The following is a 24,269-nucleotide window of genomic DNA, read 5'->3' as shown; positions in this document are numbered from 1 at the left end:
TTATCTTTTGTAAAATATACTTTCGATCTATCTATATAGATCTGGGCAATTTTGACCTACCAACTACACTACTCCTACTGTTACTACTGTAAATACGCTCGTACGCTCGTACGCGGGACATGCAAGAGTTCCAGATATTTTCTTCTGTAGTAAAAAGTATTTGAGTACTTTAAAATATAAAATACAAACACGATACAAAATAACGTAAATACAAAAATCAAAGAAACAAAGTTAAAATATTTTTTAAATTAATCAGTTTTCAATGTCCTAATACTTTTTTGTAGAGAATAAAAAAGTGTACAATTCAATATAAATAAATACGAATGATCTTGAAATCACCAAGACGTCTCCACTTACGAAGTTTACAGGTGTACTGAATCATGTATTATCATGATACCTTTAAAAACTGTCTAATACATTTTTTGATACATTTTAGTAGTATTGTCCTAAATTTGTTTATCTTTTCCAGAGTTAAAAATAAACATTTATTTTATCAGTACAAACAATTTGGAGCTCAACAAAATTAATTAATTAATTATTTAATCAATTATTTAGGTTGGGTTAGATGCGACGTGTTTCCGGTACCTACATTCGAAGTCAATGTTATAGTACTAACAATTTTTACAAACATCTGGAAAATTAAGACCAAACAGTAATCGTTCAAATAAAAGAATTTCGTCCCGTATAATGTATTTCAAAACTATTACTCCACGCATATTGCTGTTTCTTTAACACGTTTCGTATTACTGGTAACCACTGATGGTACATGCTTATACATTTGTTCATTTAATACACTAAACGAATTTAGAACTGGAGAATTAATTTACTACCACAGGAATGCGTCCTAATAAGTTTGCTTTATTGTTGTATATATGATAATTAATAATTACATATAATATATCAAGTTTTAGTAAAATATCACATGGCCAGTGTGAAGAATCGAGTAAAAACAGCTCAACACGGAACGTGTTAAATATTTCTTTTTTGTGAAAAAAGTAACAGAAACACATTACATACTCTTGCATCCTCTCCTGATCTATATTTCTGTTTAAAGTAAAAATACAGCTCTTTTTATAAAAAGACCCAAGAAATCAAATTATCAACATTTGTTCTATCTTCTGTCATTTGACTGGGCCTAGTTGTTGTAGGTATGTGTAAGTGGGTTCTTAGTGTAGTAGTAGGCAAGTAAAGCCTCACCCTCAAGAGAAGAGTTTTCTCTGATTCCCATTCCAACTAATTTACGAGTCAGCAGCAAATGGAAATATCACTTCCTATGGTCCGACGACACTCGGAAACTGGAAGTTACGGGCCGGATGCATGGGCGCATTCTTGGTCCGCTCGCATCTCGAACCAACCGAGCTGCAGAATTATGCGAATTCCCATAGGAGTCGCGCGCGTAACCGCAGAATTTATTCTGGAACGCTTATGAACGAGTTTCTCTATATCTTATCACCCTACCCTGGAACGATCGACGTTCGCCACTATCGATAGATCTCCGATCGATTGAAATTCGTGCACTCGTCGGCGCACCGTTTAACGAACTTATCGCATTATGGAAATCGTTGGAACGCGGGTAAAGGAGCGGGCGATGCCGCGTTAATCGCGTGTCCGTCTGGAAAGCATCGCCTTGCTCTACGGTTGTTAGCGCTCTTCGCGATCGGGTCTTCGCAAAGATCCGTGAATACGATCGCGAGATTAAAGAAAAATTAAACCGGCCTCGAAAAATTACATGGAGACTCTCTCAGTGCTCGTAAAAGTTGTTTTCGCTTCGAGATTTACGAGGACAGAGAGTAAGTGGCAGGCAGCGTTACAAATTAAAAGATCTCTCTCTCCCGCTATTTCGAGTATCTCGGCAACTCCGAACTCCGAACGCAACGAGATGGCAATTTTTCCAACTACGGGAGCCCAGGCTGTCGAAAGTTCGCGGAGCCGCGGAAAACACGGAGCCTCGATCGCTCGTTACTCGGTCGTAGACTGCGGACAGTTTCGGCTAAAAAACGGGAGCCAGAAACACTGGAAACCCGTCCTTCGGAATCTTCTCTCTATCCCTCTTTCTGTGGAAACTTTGTTTTCGACACTGGTCTCGTCTTCACAACTCTCCTTCGTATTTCGAAACGGTAGCAAACTTTGCCCCTGTTTGTTAAGCGCGGGCTTCCTAGAGTTTCGATCGCCTCCTTTCCTAGTCGAATGAACCGCGGGTCTATGTACTTGGTTTTAGATCCGAGTACAGTACTCTCTTCCAATAACTCGATATACGCGACTCCAGGGGAATATATTTCCAAGAAAGCAAGTATCGGGGACCAAAAATTACAGTTATTCAGAAAATTTCAATGGAAAAAGTTATTAACAAAAACACATCTGTTGTTAACACTTCAATTACCGCATATTAGAAATGAGAAACAAATGTATACAGGAAATTAAAATTTGACATATTTATTAACCTTGTAATTACTGTATTATAAAGGTAGATTTTAAAATAAGTTTAGTAATTCCGCAGAGTATATTTTTAAAAGCAAGTTTAATTGTTAAGTTTTGGATAATACTCACGAACAATAACGAAATTAGAGTGGGAACATATCATCTAAAAAATATGGAGATTTATCGTGTCGATTATAAATAACCATTATAATATACAGAAATTTTTTCCCTTACCGATAACCTCGTTAGAGTAATCGAGAAAATAAATTTTGTTTTATTCGAACAACAGTTATCAAGGAGGGAAATTTATTTTGTTTGTTCATAGCAGTTATGAATAAGGAAAGCTCTACATCGATCGTTCATAACAGTTATCGATTAGAGAATTTCTACCTTGGTTACTTAGAGTAATTATTAATTAGGAAAACCTGTTTTTAAGGTTCATAACTATTATGAACTCAAAATTCTATTTTTAACACTCGCAAAAGTTACCGATGAGGCTATTTTTATTGTTCTTAATACTACTGACGAGAAAAATTAGATTTTGGTCCTTCATAATATCTAGTATATATAATATTACTTTTTTAGGATTGTTAGCGTTGAACCAGCCATTTTAGATTTGACAAATTCATGCACAAAATCACAATTTCAGAAAAATTTAGCTAATATAATAATTGAACTGTAACATATAGAATTTACGAATTTTTCAAAAAAGGCATCGTGAATACAAATCCTGTAAACCCAAAAAGATTATGCTATTTGAAACACTACTAAGACGAAACCATTAGTGATTAGAGCTAAGCGACAACATCTCGGAAGTAAAATCATGTGACTTACGGCGTTCTTTCTTGCGACCACAGAATAATGTTAGATGATCCGCGTTGCAATTTGTGTCCCAACAGTATAGAAAAGCTAATGTTTCTTAAATTGAATTGTATTTTACGATTATAAATAAGGAAAGTGAAACCAAAACTATAGTTTTCTCATTGAAAATAAATTTCCCTCGCCTATAACTGTCATGAATGATTAAAACCAAGTTTTGCTTACTAATAGTTGCAAGGAACAATTTTTCTCATTGATAGCTTTAATGCGTGACCAAAACAAAATTTCTCTCATTAATATCTACTATAAGTAACCAAAATAAATTTTCCTTACGGATAATGATTATCATTAAGGACAAATTTTGATTAATTATTTATAATCCTTAATAATTATTACCTTACAACTTTTTTTCATTTTATTTACAACTGTTGGAATCTCTACAAACGAACAACAAATGTTATCCCCCCTTATACACTGTTTCTCTTGAAGATACGTATTATTTTGGATATGTATTAACGTTGAACCTACTGACCGCTGAAAGTAATTGATGTGTCTTACTTTACACGAATGATTACACTGAATTTATTTAGACTTTTTGTCAGTTTCACAGTAATATATGCTTAAATTGAAAAGTCGATCCTATCAGTTTCTAAAGAAAGATTTTTGTAACGTTAACAATCTTAAAATAAAAATTGGGGAATCGTTCATTTTTACCGACATGGTAGCCTTAGATGTACTATTAGACTACTAGTAGCCTTAAACGAACTATTAAAGAGAGTACTGTACGTAGCAAAGAAATTCAATTTTAGCGGTAAACAAATGGATCCAAAAAGAATTTTTATTATTAGCAATATTAGCGTAGAATAACTTTGTCAAGAAAAGCTAAAAGATGGTGACAATTATCAATTTATCAACTAAGACAATTTATCAACTAAGCACGAAGCAGCTTTATACATTGGCCACTACAAATAATACTATAGAAAACAATCGACGATTAACCTGTATATAGTCATTTATAGAAGGTCCAATAAAAGGATCAATGTTGACATTGTAACGGCTTTATTTTGGAGAATATTAGCGATGATCGTATAAGGTAAAGCGTTGTTTATAGATCCCAAACGATTAGAAAATATACAACGCTTCTACGGCTCTAGAAGTAATAGGAAGAGAGCAACTCGAAATGTTCGTAAATTTCGATTGTGAGTTGCAGCTGTTCCAGAAGAGAAACAAGATCGATTGGAGCCGAGAAAGGAGAAATCAGTGAAAGGCGACGAGTTAATTCGTCTGAATTTGTTGATCTGCCTTCGTTCGGATAATAATGCAGAATCTTTTTTCGCGTCTACGAGACTCTAGCGACGATAGTGTTTCGCCTGCATGTGATAACGTTGCCACAGCACGAGATCGATTAAACCGTGTGCTGAACACGCATACGCACACGCACGAATAATGGTAGAGAGACAGACACGCGTCATCCTCACGCACGCGAAACAGATCCCTTTGTGTTTCGCGATTTTTTCGGACGGAAACGTAAAACTCATTTCGAAAGACAACGCCCCGTCGTTGCACTTGTCTCGGGATGAATTAACAGCTTCGGCAAGTTTGCCACCTATATTCCACTCGTCCTTGATCCCGTAACCCGTAAACACGTTAATCCCTGACAAGAAGGAAATGTTTTACCATGATCCTGATACGCCATATTTTGCGCGCGGTTTCTTCAAATCGATAAATTGGTTGAGCGAACAAAAGACAATCGGAACGCTCTCGGCTCCAATTGTTCAAGAGAACGTTTATTTCAATCCCCTTTTTGCCGAGTAACTAATAACATTACTCTAGATATGGAATAATTGGTAGGTGAAGAGGTTCTGAGTAGCATTTTCTGACAAAAAGGTAATTTCGTTTATAGGTCGGCGAAAAGGTTTGACCAAAAGATAAATAACGGTGAAGGAGCGGTTGGTGGGAGAGACCGTTGGATTACGGGCGAATTAATGACAAAAAGCTGCAGAAGATAATTAATATTCTGTCGGGTAACCTTCGCCGCGTCTAACGAGACGAGTAGCTGTCAAGCGGCTGCAACGGTTCACACTGATACACCCGATAAAGAAATTAAACAACCCGCCGCTCCAATATGGTCTCTCGATCAAATTATCCTTGATTCTGATAAAACTGAACACCCAAGTCCTGCTTCGTAAAAAGACAAGTTACGAACGTGAATTCGCACCAATTGTTATCCGGTACGGCCTGTGGCAGCGAACGATCAAACGACATCTCGGTGGTACCATGAATATTTTCGTACCGAAGCGGTTCGATGAACAATTCATGTCATTTACTTATAACAGTGCAGGATTAGTTGATGTTCGAATTTCACAGATAAATACATGGAATGACAATCATTGAATTGCAACTAAAGTATTGTACACTGACAAAAGAAGTCGTCCGGACAGCACAGTACGTTTCAATTAAACGTTCAAAGATGTAGCCAAAACGGTACAAAGCATGTCGAGGATTAGAAACCGTCCAAACTATTGAGAACTCGTTGCTTTGGGACATCCGTTAGCTTCGAATTAGCTAATAAATTGACGAACCCCGAGCGACATTCTGAAAACTCGATTAAATTCTCGGGTAGCGGTCTCCCTAACGACCGTGCAATCAAACCGAATCTCCGGACCTCCCTACGAACACAGATTATAGCAAGTAACGTGTTCTAACCTTGATCGAGGATGCTCGTTCGATAATCGTCGAATTGATTCGGCAAGTCGGATGTCCGAAAATTTTGCAAGGATCCCCGCCAAATCTTTTCTAGGTCATTCGACAGGGGCAGAACACGCACGGCTCCACAGCTGATTTTACTGGCCGTGGTCGAATAAATCCACGGTGTCATAGAACGTTGACGAAAGCGGAGAACGCGAGACGATTTCTTTTCGATGATTCGAACGAGTACTTACCGCCCCACCGATCACTAATAATTTACCGCGGAACTGCACGCAAACTCGTCACAGAAACCACACAGCACTGACACCACGCCAAAACAGCCCCTGCGAACGACTGATTTTTATCGAACTGTCCGCGGCGAAATGCAGCTCGTGTTCTTACTCCGCCATCTTCCAGCAAATTTTCCAATTAACCTCCGTCGACTAACAGATATGTCGTGCTGTGGCGCATCAGTACAGTCCAACATTTCCCGCGCGTGCGCATCACTCTCTAAATGTCAGTTTTTCATAGACCTGAACTTGGCTTAGACAATATGTATACTCCTAGGCACAGTATACGCATAGTAAGATTGGATAATTCTTGAGTTGATTATAAATCGTAGTAACAAAAATCAATTCAATCGAACCACGAAAATAAATTTAAAAAAAATCTGTATTATACTGTATTGCTTACTTCTTTATCGCAGAAGCTAATTTTTTTAATCAAACCTAAAATGCAATACTTTAATTTCTATGTCTATTTAGAAACGATTTACCAAATCAAGTTCTTCAATAAAAAAAGTAACACATTAAGTGTAGAACACTACTAAATTAGAATGGTATATTTATTTATTTATTGAGAACTTGCAAAATGAAAAATATACATAAATCATCATTTGTTAAGCATTCATTTAAAGGTACTAAAGTTAGAAATTTTATGGACACTTTGAATCGAAGATCGAGTCATAACTAAAAAAGTCGATTCGTTTCAATATTGATCCCATGCCATCTCTAACATATAGTGTGTGTTGTGTAGAAAAGCTAAGAGATGAGTGAAACAAAGATGTCAAAGGTGACATGGCGCGGAGTAAAATGTTGATCATTTGAAATTATTGACATGCCATTAACAGAGATGAGTAGAAAGATTGCTAACGTTCGGGTTTTGCTGTTTCGATGTTACTTGACGAAAATCGTCAAACAACATTATATGCACCGAATTTTAAAAATGAAGATTAGAACCTTTTTCAGCGTTGGAGGGAAAATTTAACCTGCACTTCGCCCATCTTCGTGCGCTCTCGGTTATATTCGAATGGTAGGAAAAAAGTAAAGGAATCCTAGACTAGATCATGGACCACGGATCAGAACACGAATTTAGAAATACATAGAGGGATGGTGCGCAAACTAGAAGGGCGGATCATGTTCGTGGAGAAGGAATGCTATTTCTGTTATAAGATTCGCTTATAGATTTCGGATTTAGCTACAGTATGTTACATGTGCATGCATAGCACTTATGTATAGTAATCTCTGAATTCAAGAACCATATTCGGGGGCAACGTGGATCTTGAATCGGAAGACGATTAAAAAATTGCTTTGCTCTGATTGTCCCCATATTTCCTCTAAAGTATACATTCGAAATATTTCTCAGTGTGCTTGAAACATCGTTTGCAAATACGCTGAAGATATGGTCAAGAATTGTACAAGGTGAAAAATACAAGACGAATATTACACTGCGTGTTTCAGATAGAACACCAGGTTTATGAATGCGCGAAAAGAGTTAGGTCGCAAGCACAATAACTACAACTCTTGCTATATTCCCTTTTTGTCTTTGACTATAAGGGCAGCACCGTTCAGCTGTGATTCGTCAACCAATCAGTGCAAAGCAGTTTCTTGACCATTTCTCAATTCAGGATCTACGTTGTCCCCGAATATAGTTCTTGAATTGAGAGATCAGTGTATTATATCTATAATGTGCATTCTCATTTTCCCTTTAATATGAACACTTGGGTTTGTATTTAGTGAATGATGATAAAACATGGCGGACTCAGCGGGCAATTGGTGTTCTATTGAAAGTGATCCTGGCGTTTTCACGGAATTAATTAAGGAATTTGGTAAAGTATTGTAAATCTGATATAGTATTGCTAAAAAATAGTTTTACGTAACTGTATTAATAAGAAACTTTTACATTAATAATTGTTTTGTATATTTGTGTATTGTGCCATTTTTTATTTGCATATTTCTAATCTATTTGATACTGGCAATATTATTATAGGTGTAAAAGGTGCACAGGTGGAAGAATTATGGAGTTTGGATGACGAACAGTTCGACAGTTTAAAGTGAGTAAATTGTTTTATATAAAGTCACCTAATTATCACTAGAAATGTTGACCAAATTTGTTTTGTAAATTAAATTAAACATATTTCTACATAAAACTTTATAATAAAATTAATATTTAAAGTGTCTTGTATATGTTTAATAAATGTAAACCAAAGATAGTTCTACTATTTTTATTTTTCATTTTTAGGCCTATACATGGTTTAATATTTTTGTTTAAATGGGTACAAGACGATGAGCCTTCAGGGAACATTGTCCAAGATAATAGGTTGGATAAAATCTTTTTTGCAAAACAAGTAAGTATTATGATAATGTACTATTAAATCAATCCAGAAGTTTGTGCAGTTTTAATTTTGATTTAAATTCTCCATATAATAATTGCCTAACAATTATGTCTCGTACATCATTTGAAAGCTTTAGCTTCCTCCTATAATGTAATTGTTTAATTATTCATTCCATGTGAATATTAAAGTGATTAATTTTTTGAAAACTATTGTGTGCTAAGGTAACAAGAACGAACATCTATATATTTTATTGTATAATTAAATAAAAAATGTTTAAATTTTTGTTACCTTGACACTCTATAGTTTTTAAATTCATAATAAAGTGATTCATTTTTTAAAAACTGTAGTACCAAGTTAACAAGAATTATTTTATATTTTAACATTTACGATTTGATTGTATTGCAAAATATGTCAGATATGTTCATTCTTCCATAGTTTTCATAAAATTAATCATTTTATTACTCATATGAAACGAATAAGTAAACAATTGCATAACAGGAGAAAGCTAAAGCTTTCAAATGACCTATGAGACATAATTGTTAGGCAGTTATTGTATGGAAAATTTAAAACGAAATTAAAACCATACAAACTAATGGATGAATGCAATATATGTCAATTTTTATAACGTAAAGAAAATATCATGAAGATATATATATATATAAAAATATTTTCTTTTTTGAAGGTAATTAATAATGCATGTGCGACACAAGCAATTTTAAGTGTACTATTAAATTGTAAACATTCCGATATATCATTGGGACTAGATTTGGAGGAGTTCAAAAATTTTTGCCAAAGCTTTGATGCTAATATGAGAGGACTTGCTCTCAGTAATTCTGATATAATAAGAGAAGTACATAATTCTTTCTCAAGGTATATGTTATTTCTATACAAAAATGAATTGTATACATATTAATTCTACAAAGTGACCAATTAAGTTTTTTCAAAACTAAGACGCTATTGTTTTCATGTGCATGGTGGTGATATGGGTGGACGTAATTGTTTTAGAAATGGAATTCTGTACTTTTTTGCTATATGTCTTATAGTGTTCTCTGTAACGGATTTATTGATTTTTGTGAGAATTGTTATGTTGAGTCATACCGAATCAAGAAATGTAATTATCATTTTTCCAAAAATTAACGTCTATCTCCAAAATGCAGTCATATATGTATTATACAGGGTTAAGCCGAATAACATGTATAACCAGGCGTAGGTTGAATCCTTATAAAGAAATTAAGAAGGAAATAAAATAAAATCTACTCATCTGGAGTTTCGTTTTTGAGAAAATGGAATTTGAGTATCCGTTTCGCTCAACGTCTATCTCCGATAATTACATACGACGTATAACGCTAGTTTTTATTGTAAACAAGGTTATATATATTAAAATATAAATATACTATAATTGATAATAATTAAATAGTTTTGTTTTTCTTAAATAGCATAATTTTGATATGTATATAGAAATTGAATTTGTATTCTATGAATTTTTAAACAATTTTGGAAATGATGCCAGTAAAGAAATTTAATTTTCTTTTGTTTCTTAATTTCTTCTAAGGAATGCATTTATATATGCTCGTACATGTTATTCGGATGTACCCTGTATAATTATATAATATTGAAATAATGACTAACTTATTGTAGTACAAACTTAAATCTCAAATTGCTTCTCTCACAACAAATAGTTTTTTTTGCACTTTCTGTTGTCTCTATGTATCTGTATGATCAAAATTTTTATCTCGATATCGGTTTGGTACTTTCTTGGACATGGTTATGCCAGAAACGGGCCATGAATTTAGGTGTTTCATGTAACAACGCGTTAATTTGATGTGTCATGATAAATACAATGACTATGGAAAGAAATTAAGAATTCCTCTTAAATTAAGGCATCGTTTATATCTTAATTGGTCGATTTCTAAGAATTATCTGTTCATTAATTTTAATACAAAATAATATATTGTACAAAATAAATATTATTTATTGTAGGCAAACATTGTTTGAATATGACTCAAGAAAAGCATCTAAAGATGATGATGTATTTCACTTCGTTAGTTACATTCCAATTGATGGTCGACTGTATGAGTTAGATGGACTAAAAGATGGACCAATGGATCTAGGTCCATGCCCGCTTGGAGATCAATGGGTTCAAGCAGCTAAACCTATTATACAAAAGCGAATAAATAAGTAGGTATTTTAGGTTCTCAAATTACTTTAACTTTTTATGTATAAACTATTTTCTTGCAGATATAATGAAGGAGAAATACATTTCAACTTAATGGCAATAGTAACCGATAGAAAAACATTGTACGAACGACAAAAAGCTAATGTTTGTGATCCAGCTGAGTTGGAGTGTTTACAAGCACTGATAGAAAAGGAAGTACGAAAATCTAAAAGATATCAGGTGGAGAATATTCGAAGGAAACATAATTATTTACCATTGATTATGGAATTACTTAAAATGCTGGCTAAAGATGGGAAACTTGTACCTTTGTATCAAAGAGCAAAGGAAAAGGCATTAGAAAAAGAATCTAAAAAAAATAATGTTTAAAGTTTCATGTTTTTAAAAGTTGGTGTGTACTACATTTCTGATATATATTGGACACCCGAATTATAACAATTTCTTTTTTTAAATAAATGTAAATATCAAATTTATTTTGTCACAAATTTCAATATATTTCAATAAATTCCAGTATTCCTTATTAACATACATTTAATAAATTAGTAAAAACATTTAATAAATGGTGTGTTCAAATATTTCTAATTTTCATCATTTGTAGGCCTCATTTTTATCAATAATTTCAACACTTCCATTTTTGTATGAAAATCTTGGGAGAAATTTGTCAGTATGACCATTTCGTAATTCAGGAATTCTAATGTCATAAAGATATTCTATAACATCTGAAACATAAAAAGTGTTATTAAGCTTCTCTAGAAAATGTATTGTCGCATTTATACGATAGTTACCAGGGACATGTCTTATGCCTGCTCTTTTATGAACATATTGGACCATATGAAAAAACGTTTGACATAAGAAGTTGGAGGTAATTCCATCAAAATATCTGGCAACATTGGGCCATATTATTTCTCGAGTATTTGAAATTCCTTTGCCATAAACGCTGTAAGGAAAGTTTCATATGTAATAAAATTTTATTATATTAGCCTTCTGTAATATTATTTTTCAGGGAGATCAGTGTAACGATCGTCACAATTTTCGAAGCACCTCTAGTAGATTAACAAAAAAATGTATCTTACACAAATACTTTACTTTTTTTATCGTTAATATATTATAAAAATAAAAATGGAATATACTAATGTTGTTCAGAAAAACATTGAACTTCATAAATACCATAAATTGTAAGTGATATTGTGAAACATTCGATCAATAAAACAAATATATATCTTACCAAAATTATATGTAATATAATAAGTATTGATATGCATCGAAATGAGATATTTAAGCTATATTAATACTTATCCATTCGTATTACATTATATTTACGTGATATTTCGCCAATATCATTGACCTTATATTTTTGTCAATACCGAAAATATCTAAAATTTTATGACAACCGTTATGTTGATCTCCCGAAAATCAAATTTTTTATATAACTTACAATTCAATTAATTTTATTCTAATATCATTTAAGTAAATTGATTCAGGGCAAAACAATTGCATATGCAATCGACAAATCCAAAATCCTCTCAAAACATTGAAATTTATATTTAGTTTCTTTTCCATTTGAAGCCAGATTGGTTTTGGAATGATAGCATCTTTCAATTCTCTTACATTATCACATAACATTAAGTCCAAGAGAATTTTTATAAATTTACCAATTAATTCTAATGTCCACTGCACTTCTGTTCTTGCTGTAACAATATTCATAATTAATTTTTTTCTTGTAGGTGAAGTTATTATAATTTAATAAAAAGCTTACGTTTCTTGTTTATAGCAGTTTGCATATTTAGAAGCGTTCTGTAACGTGAAAAAATTGAATGTCTGTCACGTCCTAGCATTTTTGACAATGTGAAGAAATGATTTGTATTCTTACGCCTTCTACGATACTTCTTCATATATGATAGAATTATTTCATCTTCCGCTGGACTGTATCTGTATAAATAAATCATTGATACAATAAACTATAGACTGTATGTCAGTACATGAATTATTTAAATTTTAAATTATACCTTCCGAAAGATTTTATACTTTTATTAAACAAGGTTTTAAATCTTTGGAATACACTACAAGTTGATCTACATGGCAATCCATTTGCTAAATACTGAACAAATTTTGCTCTTTCTTCAGAACTCTTAATGTACAGTCCATTTTCATTTTTCATGCCAATAAATGGTGTTACAACGTTAGGATTCCAATCATGAACCTATTTAGAAAAATAGTTGGTTAAATATGAGATACTATAAAACAATATTGAATGAACATACTTGACAGAATGTTTTCCAATTATTCTTGATAATTTCATCTTCACAAGGTAAAAAAACACCTTTCCTTAGTGATGCATATTGCAGAAACAAATTTCTTTCTGCTGTCGTTAATGATCTTGCTCCTGGTGCACACTGTACTTTATGTTGCGGTGGTACATCATGCGTTAATTGAACTTTCAAGTTACATAATTTCTACAATAAAGAATATCAATGGAGTTTTTATAGAACTGAACAATTTAAAAATACTAAAAAGTATTTTAGGTACAATATTTACCTTTCTATCATTTTCGGACAATTCTTCGTCTTTTATGACTGACGGCATATCTAAGTCTCCTAGTGCTATTTTGATTCCACTCGGAGTTTCATTAAGCTTCATATTATGCAATTCCATACTTTTTGATCTATTCCTAGTTATTAAATGATATGTAGGTTGTACATTCTCTTTTTTGTTTTTAATAACAATATCATACTTATCATCTTTGTCAATAGATAAAGGATCAACTTCGGAGTCTTTTGATATTTCTATATTGTCTTCATACTGCACATCGTTAGTGGTAGAGGATAAAAAGGTTGGTGTTATTTTTATTTCATCAAACTCCATCATAAAGTCTAGATCATGTAACATTTCTATATGATCTGTATCGTCATGTAATTCTGCTTTCATTGAATTTAAAAATTCATTATATTCATCAGAATCACTAATTTGTCTTTTACTTCGTTTAGAAGGTGAATTAGACTGTTCAAAGTAAGACTTTCTTCTTTTAATTGGTGTTGATATTCCTTGTACTTCTTGAGTATTATTAAAACTCCATTCTGCTGTATGTGTAGTCAATATGCTAGGAGTATAATGTATAGGACTACATGACTCTTCTTTCACGAATACTGAATTTTTTAATCTCTCCTTCTTTATAGGTGTTTTGCAAAGATCTTCAATTTTACGGATCCTGATTAAGGACTTTTTAGCGCTCCTTGTGACTTTGTTACTACTATTAGAAACAAATGCCTTCTTTTCATTACTACAATTAGTAATTTGTAAATTATTATCACATTTATTTTTGGTAGGTGTTTTTTCATTTTCTTTCTTTATATTTTCCATAGGAATAGATGCTTCATCAGATTCTAAAGCATTCTTTAATTCGACATTTAATGTATTGTTCATTTCAACTTTCTTTTTTTCAAAACTTTGCAAATTTTTTACATTCATATTGGTAAGTTTATGAGACATTTCTGTAAAATAATAATTTTATAAGATTCCAACTCCTTGCAGTTACTTTTGTGATTAATATCTTATTATCTTGCAATAATTTTTACAAAATGAATCGTTTTTAAGAAACTTTTATTACATAAATAAAAAATATTTAATTTATGAGAATACATTTTCAATAGGCACATAAGGGTAACATTTCAAAAAATTTTTTTAACCTTGAAAATATACATTTATTTCAATTGTTGATCATAAGATAAAATAAAATTATTACCAATTTTCATTTTAGAAACAATCAAAAATCAAATTGACTTGTAATAGTAAATAAAATAACATTTACATCTACTAAAATACTGTTACTATCATTCTAGCGTCATTGTTCAAACATTAAATAAACGTTTGGTTGTGATCATAGATTTTTTATTTTTTTAAGACTGAAATCAATCAAATTGATAGAGGAGAAAGAAATCTGGTAGTATGTATTTAAAGTATAGAAAATTGGAATTCTAAAAGCTTTTATATGAATTTCTTATTGTTTATATTGTTTGTTTTTTCTTATCTTCTTTGTAAAAAATTGGTCATTCTGAATATATTTTCATCGTAATCAGGGCTTTATTTTTAAAATGTAAGCATTATAAATATGTTACTATTTTGATGAACAATAATAAATTTTATTCCTTAATACGACTATTTGATTATAGCTATGCAATTTACCTTGAGCAAGGAATATAAATCATACGGTTAGATTCCGCATTGTAATAATGTATGATAATGTGGTCATCTTCAATCAATCGGCAACGAGCACTGTATATAAATTAATGATGGGTTAGGTTCCCAGTAACTTTAAAAGATATGAAAACTTTAAAATACAGTAAGTCTGTTGTTACGTTCCCATTAGTCCAGTATTTCAAGAATTCGATTTCAGATGTCGCGAGCAGTTAAAATCTTGTGGTGGATACGTAGTTTCGCACTCGGCCGCCGTAGCGTTGGTTTTCGAGGCGAGTTGATATACTACATTGTTCATAGTTCGTGCGTACCGTTTCGAATTTGTTTCGGACTGGTTCCCTAAAACCAAAGCTTCCTTTCTTCCTTCTTGTACCGTTAGCTTCCGCCGGAGAAACACCGTGTGCCTCCCGATTAAGTAAACTTAAATTATAATTCCACCACGTGGTGCAGAACCGTGGCGCGTCGCCATTAGTTAATATACAGGGTGGGGCAAATAAAGTGTTACAGTGCAATATCTCCATTATCATTAATGATACGCGAAAATGCTTCAGAAACAAATTGTTTGGTTCGGAGGGGGACGTATTTTGGTGGAAATGTTTTTTTTCAAGGTCATATTTTTTGAGATTTCAAGGTCATCGATGTTTTTTTAAATGGAACTATATATTTCTTTTTCGATGACATCATTGCCGATTTTAAGACGAATCCAGCGACCTATAATTTAAGGTCATTTTAGTCGCGCAAAGTATGAAAATCGTTGAAAAACCGAAGAGTATCGCAATAATCACTTTCACAGGTTCCAATAGCCTTGGTGTGGTTTTGTTTACAAAACATGCCCGAAATAATGTTTGTTTCATCCTCGATGGATGAAAACTGTGCCACTTCAACATCCGTGGTCCGTTAATTGTTGGTGCGGCATTGTCGGAGATCACGTCATTGGTCCACACTTTTTTGAAGGTCGCTTGACTGGGCAAGTTTGTGCCAACTTTTTGCGAAATGTGCTCCCTCAATTATTGGAAGACGTGCCCTTGCATGTTCGCATGAACATGTGGATGCAACAAGACGGAGCACCACCCTATAATGCCGTGTGTTCAAGACAAGTCATAAATGAGATTTTTAGTGAAAAATGGATAGGACGAGGCGGTCCTGTACCTTGGCCACCTGATCACTTCTGTCTTGTCCGTCGGCACAATAGTTCCGTGACAATCCCTATCTTCAGCTATTTCTTTAAGGGGTGTCCACAACAGGGCAGTATCACATTACAGCGACTTGATATAGACAATTCGCCGTAACAGTATCAATGTTTTATCGTGATTTTCTACTTAGCTGGTTATGGAGTACTCTGTACAAACGGAGAAACTACTTTTGATTTCAGTACTTTCCTCGAAATCAAATCACACATGAAGTGGACAACTACTTCTGATTTTAATACCTTCTTCGAATGAAATTAAATGGTAAACAATATTTTGGAGTTTTTTTATATCGTTCCGAAGTTTAACATTGTACTTACTTTTGTGCATTAATTGAACGTTTTTTGTATTTGAAACCATTTTGTGGGGGTGGGGGGTTGTTATTCACAATTCTTACAGGTTTTTTGGAGGTTTTACTAATATCATTTGAATGCTCCCTTGGCGGACCAATTGTTTTACGTTGATATCTTCTGTATGCTTGTTTGCGTGAATTCATTGTTGTGGAGACTTTTTGTGGGTTAATTTGTCGGAGTTTTTTTGTGAGAAGCAAAGTCCCAAGCAAACTCAACTACTTGGCCTATTTTACGTTGCCCTGGTAATGTTTTTTATTGTGATATATAGTGTTACGTTACCACGTTTCATGAGCAACGCGAACATAGTCACTAGTTTATATTACGACGACCGCGCTATTAGACTATACGCTTTCAATTTATGGCGACAAAAGGGAAATTCGAATGTATATACAAATTTATATCGCATATTTATGTAGAGATACGGTGTCGGCCGAGAGGAATAACTGAGAATATGTAAAGAGATAATGAGAGAGTTCCCACGAAATTCTTCGTTGAGCCTTTTTTTTATCTAGCGAGACTAATCGAGGAATGTAGAGAAAGTCACGTAGCCTCTCGTAAGACCCTCTCCAATTTCACATGAACTAGACGAGTCTCAATAGCAAACCTGGATCTCTCAAGTACAGGACGTCGTAAATCTTTAGACAAGGACTTCTCGGAACCCTCTCTGACCCCTCTCTCTTACTCAGTCCTCGAGCCGAAATCTTCGCGCGCGGCACACCTCTACACCGTTCGTTTCGGCGGGTTTTTTACCCCTGCGCGCTCGACTCTTGCGCATCCCCATCCGCACGTGCACCGTCGAACCACCAATCTGCAACCGGAAGACGGGTCATCCGACGAATCAGCATCCGGTTAGAGAACCCCAATTTTTCCTATTGGACAAGGAATGAAAAAGAAGAAGGAACGCAGGAACAAAACTTGATTCCTCGGGAAAATACCCGAACTTTATTTTTGGGAGGCTTGGAGATAACATCTTTATCCAGGAAATAAAGTTTTAAGGACGATTTCTGTGTAACTAGTTAATTTTTACAAGTCCTACACAAGCAGAACACTTTTGTGTTCCACGGGCATCCGAACCAGCCAAACTTCCTTAAATCCCACCCAAAGCTACGCAACATCTTCATTCTATCTACATCCGCCCACGGATCAAAACGTAATAAAGCTTCTTCCATACTCCGACCTCGTGTCCAGTTATTTCCGCGTGTGCGCACTGAACCCCGGTTGAGATAAATCCTACAGACTATTGTAGGATGTGTGTAGTGTGAACGAGCGGTGCGGTTGAAGATGCGGTACTATTGAAGACGCGGTACGATCGAAGCGCGGCATGTTTGAAGACGCGGTGCGAGTGAAACGCGGTATAACCGATCGCGGTATGTTTGGGGACAGCGCAGCGGTACGATTGAGACGCGGCACGATTGAAGCGCGGTATGTTTGATGACACCTGGGCGAATGGAGTGTGTTTGTTTCTGACGACGTATAAAAGGAGGCCCTACGGAGGACTCGGGGTCAGTCCGTTTTCGACGTTGCGTGGTGGAGATCCTTGTGCGAGAGTTTGCGAGTATATTGAGAGAAGTGCGTGGAGAATCCTACACTATCGACATAGAATCAGATTCAGATGCAACATTGGATTGTGGTTATGTAGAAAGCGTGTTCGCTCATCGATAGTATGAGTCTGGGTCCAGGTCGCAACTTGATCTGTCAGAGGGTCGACATCGAAATTTTCTTCACGCACGAATGAAAATTTAAATTTGTACATTTTTCAATAAACTTTTATAAAAGCATTAAGATTAAATTGAGCAGCTGTCTAAACTCGAGTATAATCAGACACTTTTATTGATAAATATGTATGTATGTTTATTAATTTCGGCCCTTGGGCCAAGAAATGGACTTGATTTACAGAAAAAAAACCCGCTTCATTCATCCTTCCATACGTTAGTACACATCCTTCCATACTTTAGCACACATCCTTTACCTCAACTGTTCCCGCCTTCCTTCTCTCTCCTCTCTTTTTTTTCTTCACATCCCTTACCCAGTCCGCTACTTTCTCACATTCTCTACCTTCTACAACTTGCTCTAGACTACACCTGCTTCTCTCCACCCCCTCACACTCCTCCACCAAATGTTTCAGTGTCCCGTAGTCCTTTCGACACAGTTTACATTTTCTCTTTTCATCCTTCATCCAAAACCTATTATATTCCTCTAAATTCCCACACCTCACTCTCGCTAACAATCGCTGATTCCCATTTCTTCCTTTCTTAATTAAATATTCTGGTCTATTAACGAATCTGATAAATTTATATCTATTATTGTACCTTGACCTTCTTATTCTCACAGCCTGTACCTGCATCTGTATGTCCTTATCTCTCTTCGCTAATTCATTCCGCACTACTTCATCTCCTCTCTCATTCCTCAGCATCTTCATACCTCCCTGACTATATCCATTTCTATTTAAGTATTCTTTCCTCTCCATTCCGCTGCGTGTTTCCGTATCATTCCCTACTTTTTCTTTCCAACATTCTTTAATTAATCTTTGATTCTCTAGTTTCCTAATTTTCTGTTCATAACACATTGCCCTTTTTCCCAGTCTATATCCTTAATCTCTCTACTTTTGTTTCCTCTAAAACTATATACCCTGGCGTACATCTGTCCAGTTCTAAGCACCATTTAATATATTTTAACTGTACCGCCTCTAGCGCCTCTCTTTCTTTCCACCCATATACCTCCGCCACATACAACATGTCACTTGCCACCAGGGTGTTGAACATACACATTCTTCTGCCAAAATCGTCCTTAACCCTTAGGGCTCTATGGACGCATATATGCGTTTGGCGAAAGTCGCCGTTGTGGCCGGAGGACGCAGATATGCGTTTACTCTAAGTCATAAAGACCGTAAGCGCTAGCCGCACGCCGTCCCTACGGACCGTTTCGGCCGGGAGTATTTAGAGCCCTAAGGGTTAAACATCCTCTCCCCAATTCCCCAAACCTCTCTTATTGCTACACTTGTCCTTTTCACGCATTCCCTGATTTGGCTTTTCTATTCTCCATTCTTTTGGAACCTTACCCCTAAATATGAGAATTCTTTAACCTTCTCTATCTCCTCCCCTTTCCACTTCCATATCGCTTTCTTTTTCTTTCCTCTTCCTTTCCCAAACACAATTATCTTAGATTTCTTTACGTTTAGCGTCATCTCCTTTTTGTCTAAATATACTATTTTCCAATCTCCTTAATAATTGTTTCATTTCTTCCTCCCTTCTCGCCACCATTACCACGTCATCTGCATAGGCCAGCGAACAAAATTTCATCAAATCTTTTATATGCTTTTTTAACCTTCCTTTTTTGGCTTTTGCATTCCTGATCCCACCATTTTGTCCATCCTATTTTCCTCTCCTGCATCAGTACTTCCTTGCTAACTAATGCTTTCCTTACTACCTCCGTTAGCTCTTGCCATCCCTCCCTTTGTGTTGAAATTCTGTTTCATATCGTCCTTCTTGTATTGTTCTGTTGCCTCCTTATCCCAACGCACTACCCTCTTCTTCGTATATTCCCGTTCCTTTTTCCCTCTCTCTATTCTCCCCTCCAATTCAATCTCCAATGGCAAGTGGTCCGACTCTACTCTTTCCTCTACCCTAAACTTCCTGATTCTGTGCCTCGTACAGTATTCGCTACTACTGTTCGTTCGTATCGCGCTGTGATGCCGTTTACGGTTCGGCGTCGTCGAAGGGCGTAAATCTTCAACTCAGGGCTTCCTGACAACGCGTACTGAAACGAATTCCCTACAACCTGGTCGGGTTCTAAAGATATTATAATAAATGTATGAACACGAGATTTTATGTCACTGGTAACTTTATTCCAACTTTTAAACTGTTAAAATCTATACGAGGTAACGACGGGCTGAGCGAATGAAGTAAAGTGTGGTCTGACTGAAGGTTCTGTTGTTAATGTCAAGAGTGAGGCTGTTTGCTCAGAGGTAAGTTCGGTATGGGCGTGCAGTTTCGGATGAAAAAAGCGGATTCGTTGCTGATATATTTTGAAATTGAGAGAGGGAAATGGCTGGCCTGTATTATTGGTTAGGGAAATAGTAAAGACAAGAAATAGGTGAAAGGCTAGAAGGAAAAGGAAAGAAGACAAAGGTAACCGCCCAGAGTACTGGTCACTTACAGGTATGAACCGTACACTGAATCGGTGCGCGCGTGCGATCCGCATGTCACGAAATTTGACCGTAGCAGGCAGTAAACCCGGAAAAATACCTCGACTTAGACGGGGCATATGAAATGAAAGTTTGTGAGCGCGGTAATAGCTTAACAGTCGATGTGCGGTATATAATACGGTACCGTCGCGTACTCGACCAAGATGACTCTTCGGATTATCCCGGTTTACGGCACGTCCTGGCTGTAAGCTTTTTCGAAATGCTATTATGAAATTCTCTTAGAAATCTTAACTTTGTGACACGTCACGGTTATTGAAGAAAACGGTAAAATTATGTCATGTTTAGTCTCACTTTAATCAGAAAATTATCAGCAATATGTTAAAAAGAAATTCAGTTTTCAAATCTTAAAATTAAAAAAGTTTTGTTATAGTATTATGAGTTGTCTTCTGGGAATTAGAGTCAAAGGAGCCACGGCGCGTGCCGCAGCACACGTGTTGAAATCAATAAATTACAGTGGCGTAGCAATAGCACTGCGACAGGAGTAGAATCGAAAAGTTGCGTCAGATATCGAACCATTACTGACTACGAAATATTTTTTCATTTTTATCCCTGTGACATTCAGAGAGATACTAATGTATTCTCAGGATTGAGAAATGCAGTGACATTTTCTTATAATCCATATCCTCATAACTTGATATACATATTTTTATAATTTTACAAATTATTTTTTACGTTCTAAATATGTATTTTATATGTATGTAAAATTTTATATAAAAGCGAGTAATCTTTTTGTAACCACCGCATACAGAAATTACCGAAAAAGTAAGTATGTATTTTAAGTTTGCAAACAGATATTTTTATAATTATCTATAATATTTATATATTTTTCAGCGGCACGGATTGTGCAACAAAATGCTGTTTTTGTACACCTTTTTAACCATAACAGATATTGGCTTGTGATTTGGTCACAATGATACACAAATGTTATGTGACAAACAGGTTTGAAAAATCGTACAGAGTTATGTTTATATCTATAATATTTTATTTATTATTGTTATAAGACAATTTGTCTAAATTCTCAATTATTTTTCTAGATATCTTTTCTCGTATGCTAGATGCGAAAGGATCAGAGTGTATGTATTTCTACTTGCATCGTGTTTCTTTTTTATTTCTAAAAAAAAACGCGTGTGGCCCTGTCTCGTATTTATCAAGTACATAGTTACACATTTCTGAGTAATATAATTTCTGTTATAAAATCTGTATGACCAAACACCGCCTGCTGAACCCGTAAGCGTATTTTGTCTTAAGTTTTGATTGTTTGACTATGAATCCGTTATTTTATTCATTGGTTTATTCAAAACAGAGTTGTGCAGCTATTGTTTGTATTTAAAAAGAAAGATTTTAGGTCATCTTACATCCGCGGAGAAGTTTCCTTGAGAAACGGAATATTTAATAATTAGTCAATTGTTATCACTAATACCTATCTGCCCCATCTTACGATCCATATTTACGTTATGGATAGCGCAATTAGTTTGTAGGAGTTTTTATATAAATAAACCATATGATCTACATATGTCTATGTATATGTACCAACGCAACGTTATTCGCGAGGGTTACGCCTTTTAACTCCTGTCCAGATAATAAATATCCAACCAAATATCTAGTAACTGGTGGAAGATATAAAGAAGGTTAATAGCTACTAGTTTCAGATTTCATTTTTCGTATCTTTAATCAATTACGAGACACCTACTTGGACATTTATGGTCGGACACCTTTTGCACTGTTTATATTATAATAATAACGTATTTCGAATACAGTAGATACAACAAACGTGGTCCATTGTAGACAAAAGAAAACAGGAAAATTAAACAATTTTTTGAGATGTTAGAGATTAGTTAACTAGACAATGCTTAAACAAATTTTTGCAAAACTGCAATTGGGTGGAACGACGGAATAATATAAAAAACTTAAGCTTTCAATCTTTTTAATAATTCTGTATGTATAGAATCTATAGTTTATCTCTTTGTTTACCGATTTCGATGGGATTTTCATTATGCATACAGATTTATAGTACGTAAAAATTTACTTTCAAAATATTTGAGATAGTTTTTATTTTTTCTATATGGCCATACACAAAAATATATTTAAACTTATATCTAGTTGCTTTAATATTAAACTTATTGCAAGGTAGAATTACATATATTTAGAAGTAATATTTAAATGTTTCCAATTGTACGAAAACATGCAATTATGATAGTTATCACTACGATGTCACTATTACACATATTTCAATGATCTGAATTTTACTCGATTGTGTTTCTACAATGTGCGCTGGTTGTTTGTGAATAAAAATGAGGATATCACATTGTGTATAATTCTAACCGTATGTTTAAATTTTTTCAACTATTAATTACTAAGAAAACAACACACAGATATACTATTTTGATGCGATTTGGGTTTTTCAACAGGCTGTATATTTTATAATATACATAGTATAAAAAATTTAATTAGTCAGTGTCATTATGCGAATTAAAGGATTTTTCTCATTTTTCCTATATCTGTTGTTCTCTGTGGAGTAAGTTGTCATGTCGTACATACCTATGTATATGCCTCAAACATACTTAACGAGCATTATAAAAGTTTACTTAACCTTTTGCACTCGAGACTATTTTAATTGTAAAATAAAGACATGTATTATTTGATAGTGTAGCAATTTTTAGCGTCACTTCAGAATCGCCAATCGAGTACAAAAGGTTAATGTTTGAATGACTTTGATCAATCAAAATTTATAAACTGAGGTACAATTTCCTATGTAAGTACGGTTCACACGCAGCAAGAAGATACCTTTGTATTTACATTCCCCTTGTTACTAACTGTTCCATTGTCGCAGCTATTGGTCGCTATTAAACGAAAACGGTGATGAAGATCGACAGCGATCAATAGCGACCGATAGCTGCGGCAGTGGGGCAGCTAGTAAGAGGGGGAACCATAAAATGCCTTCTTGTCCCACGAGGACTATATTTATTTCGTCTTTCTTGAATAGGAGAGACAACTACGTCTCTTTCATGTCTAGTTCGAGTGTTAAATTAAATATGTCGACGGTCGATGGTTAATACGGTCGATAAACGCAAATGTTTGATGGAAAACAGTTTTCAAAAAGTAGTATGTGAATTATTTTTTGATAGAAATGGTACTCGAGTTTCTCGTGATCCTCGTTTGATGCTACTATCATTGTTGATCGTCGGCGTAAGTCTACGTTGTGTTGTGGATAAATCCCTAAAAATAATAAAAGCAGTCATTAGACACAATGAATTTGTATGTATTATTAAACATTTTAATGTACGTAAGTGTAAAAATTAAATAAATCTTGATAAATCTTTGCCTGAGATAATCACATAAATGTTTTCACAGTTCAAATAGTATATAATGATATTCTCTACTTTTACGGGTTGAGTTACTATACTCTCTATCTCAATATGTAAAAGTACGAATATTATCATGAGAGAAATCAGTTTTATCCAGAAATATATCCGCAACATAATTTTTTAGGAATTAGATGTATATTTAAAAGATAGGCAAAAATTTTCAATTCAATAGTTTGCCTCCTCTTTAATTTTAGGATCATCAGCGCCTCCTTCTTTACTTTATTACACCGCATATGAGCCATTATATGCCCAGTTAT

The 24,269-nt window shown here is 34.5% G+C and overlaps 4 protein-coding genes across 8 annotated transcripts in view; 1 reads left to right on the top strand and 3 right to left on the bottom strand.

Moving 5' to 3' along the window:
- LOC144469054 (uncharacterized) overlaps window positions 1–6,301 on the bottom strand; it is a 42,057-nt gene extending 35,756 nt beyond the window's left edge. Inside the window, exon 1 of one of the 2 annotated variants that reach the window (XM_078178944.1) lies at window positions 6,180–6,301. The gene's annotated coding sequence lies outside the window, so the exon portion shown is untranslated. Of the gene's footprint in view, window positions 1–5,943 lie in introns of both variants that reach the window. The other variant, XM_078178943.1, reaches the window with a different exon arrangement.
- Window positions 6,302–7,886: 1,585 nt separating this feature from the next.
- Uch-l5 (ubiquitin carboxy-terminal hydrolase L5) lies at window positions 7,887–11,691 on the top strand. The gene is made up of 6 exons (XM_078178956.1): window positions 7,887–8,032; window positions 8,194–8,257; window positions 8,446–8,551; window positions 9,222–9,409; window positions 10,520–10,717; window positions 10,778–11,691. Exons 1-6 carry the CDS (start codon window positions 7,957–7,959, stop codon window positions 11,079–11,081), a joined length of 936 nt encoding a protein of 311 aa, XP_078035082.1. The 5' UTR covers window positions 7,887–7,956; the 3' UTR covers window positions 11,082–11,691.
- LOC144469057 (uncharacterized) lies at window positions 11,288–15,096 on the bottom strand. 2 transcript variants are annotated; one of them, XM_078178955.1, is made up of 8 exons: window positions 14,892–15,096; window positions 13,248–14,200; window positions 12,974–13,165; window positions 12,719–12,912; window positions 12,469–12,641; window positions 12,148–12,400; window positions 11,498–11,649; window positions 11,288–11,431 (listed from the first exon to the last, which is right to left on the bottom strand). In XM_078178955.1, the coding sequence occupies exons 2-8, from the start codon at window positions 14,196–14,198 to the stop codon at window positions 11,301–11,303; spliced, it is 2,046 nt and encodes a 681-aa protein (XP_078035081.1). In that variant the 5' UTR covers window positions 14,199–14,200; window positions 14,892–15,096; the 3' UTR covers window positions 11,288–11,300. The 2 variants fall into 2 exon arrangements, with proteins under 2 accessions (XP_078035081.1, XP_078035080.1); XM_078178954.1 differs by having other exon boundaries at window positions 11,288–11,649.
- Window positions 15,097–21,659: 6,563 nt separating this feature from the next.
- Window positions 21,660–24,269, bottom strand: part of Crzr (corazonin receptor) — a 50,143-nt gene continuing 47,533 nt past the window's right edge. For all 3 annotated transcript variants that reach the window (XM_078178659.1, XM_078178658.1, XM_078178660.1), the window contains one exon: window positions 21,660–23,863. In XM_078178659.1, the coding sequence (XP_078034785.1) occupies window positions 23,740–23,863 (124 nt within the window). In that variant the 3' untranslated portion in view covers window positions 21,660–23,739. The remainder of the gene's footprint in view (window positions 23,864–24,269) is intronic.

Source organism: Augochlora pura, chromosome 4, assembly GCF_028453695.1.
Source record: "Augochlora pura isolate Apur16 chromosome 4, APUR_v2.2.1, whole genome shotgun sequence".
Lineage (NCBI taxonomy): Eukaryota > Metazoa > Arthropoda > Insecta > Hymenoptera > Halictidae > Augochlora > Augochlora pura.
The sequence above is the reverse complement of the archived record's forward strand: the minus strand, read 5'-3'. Positions and strand labels throughout refer to the sequence as shown.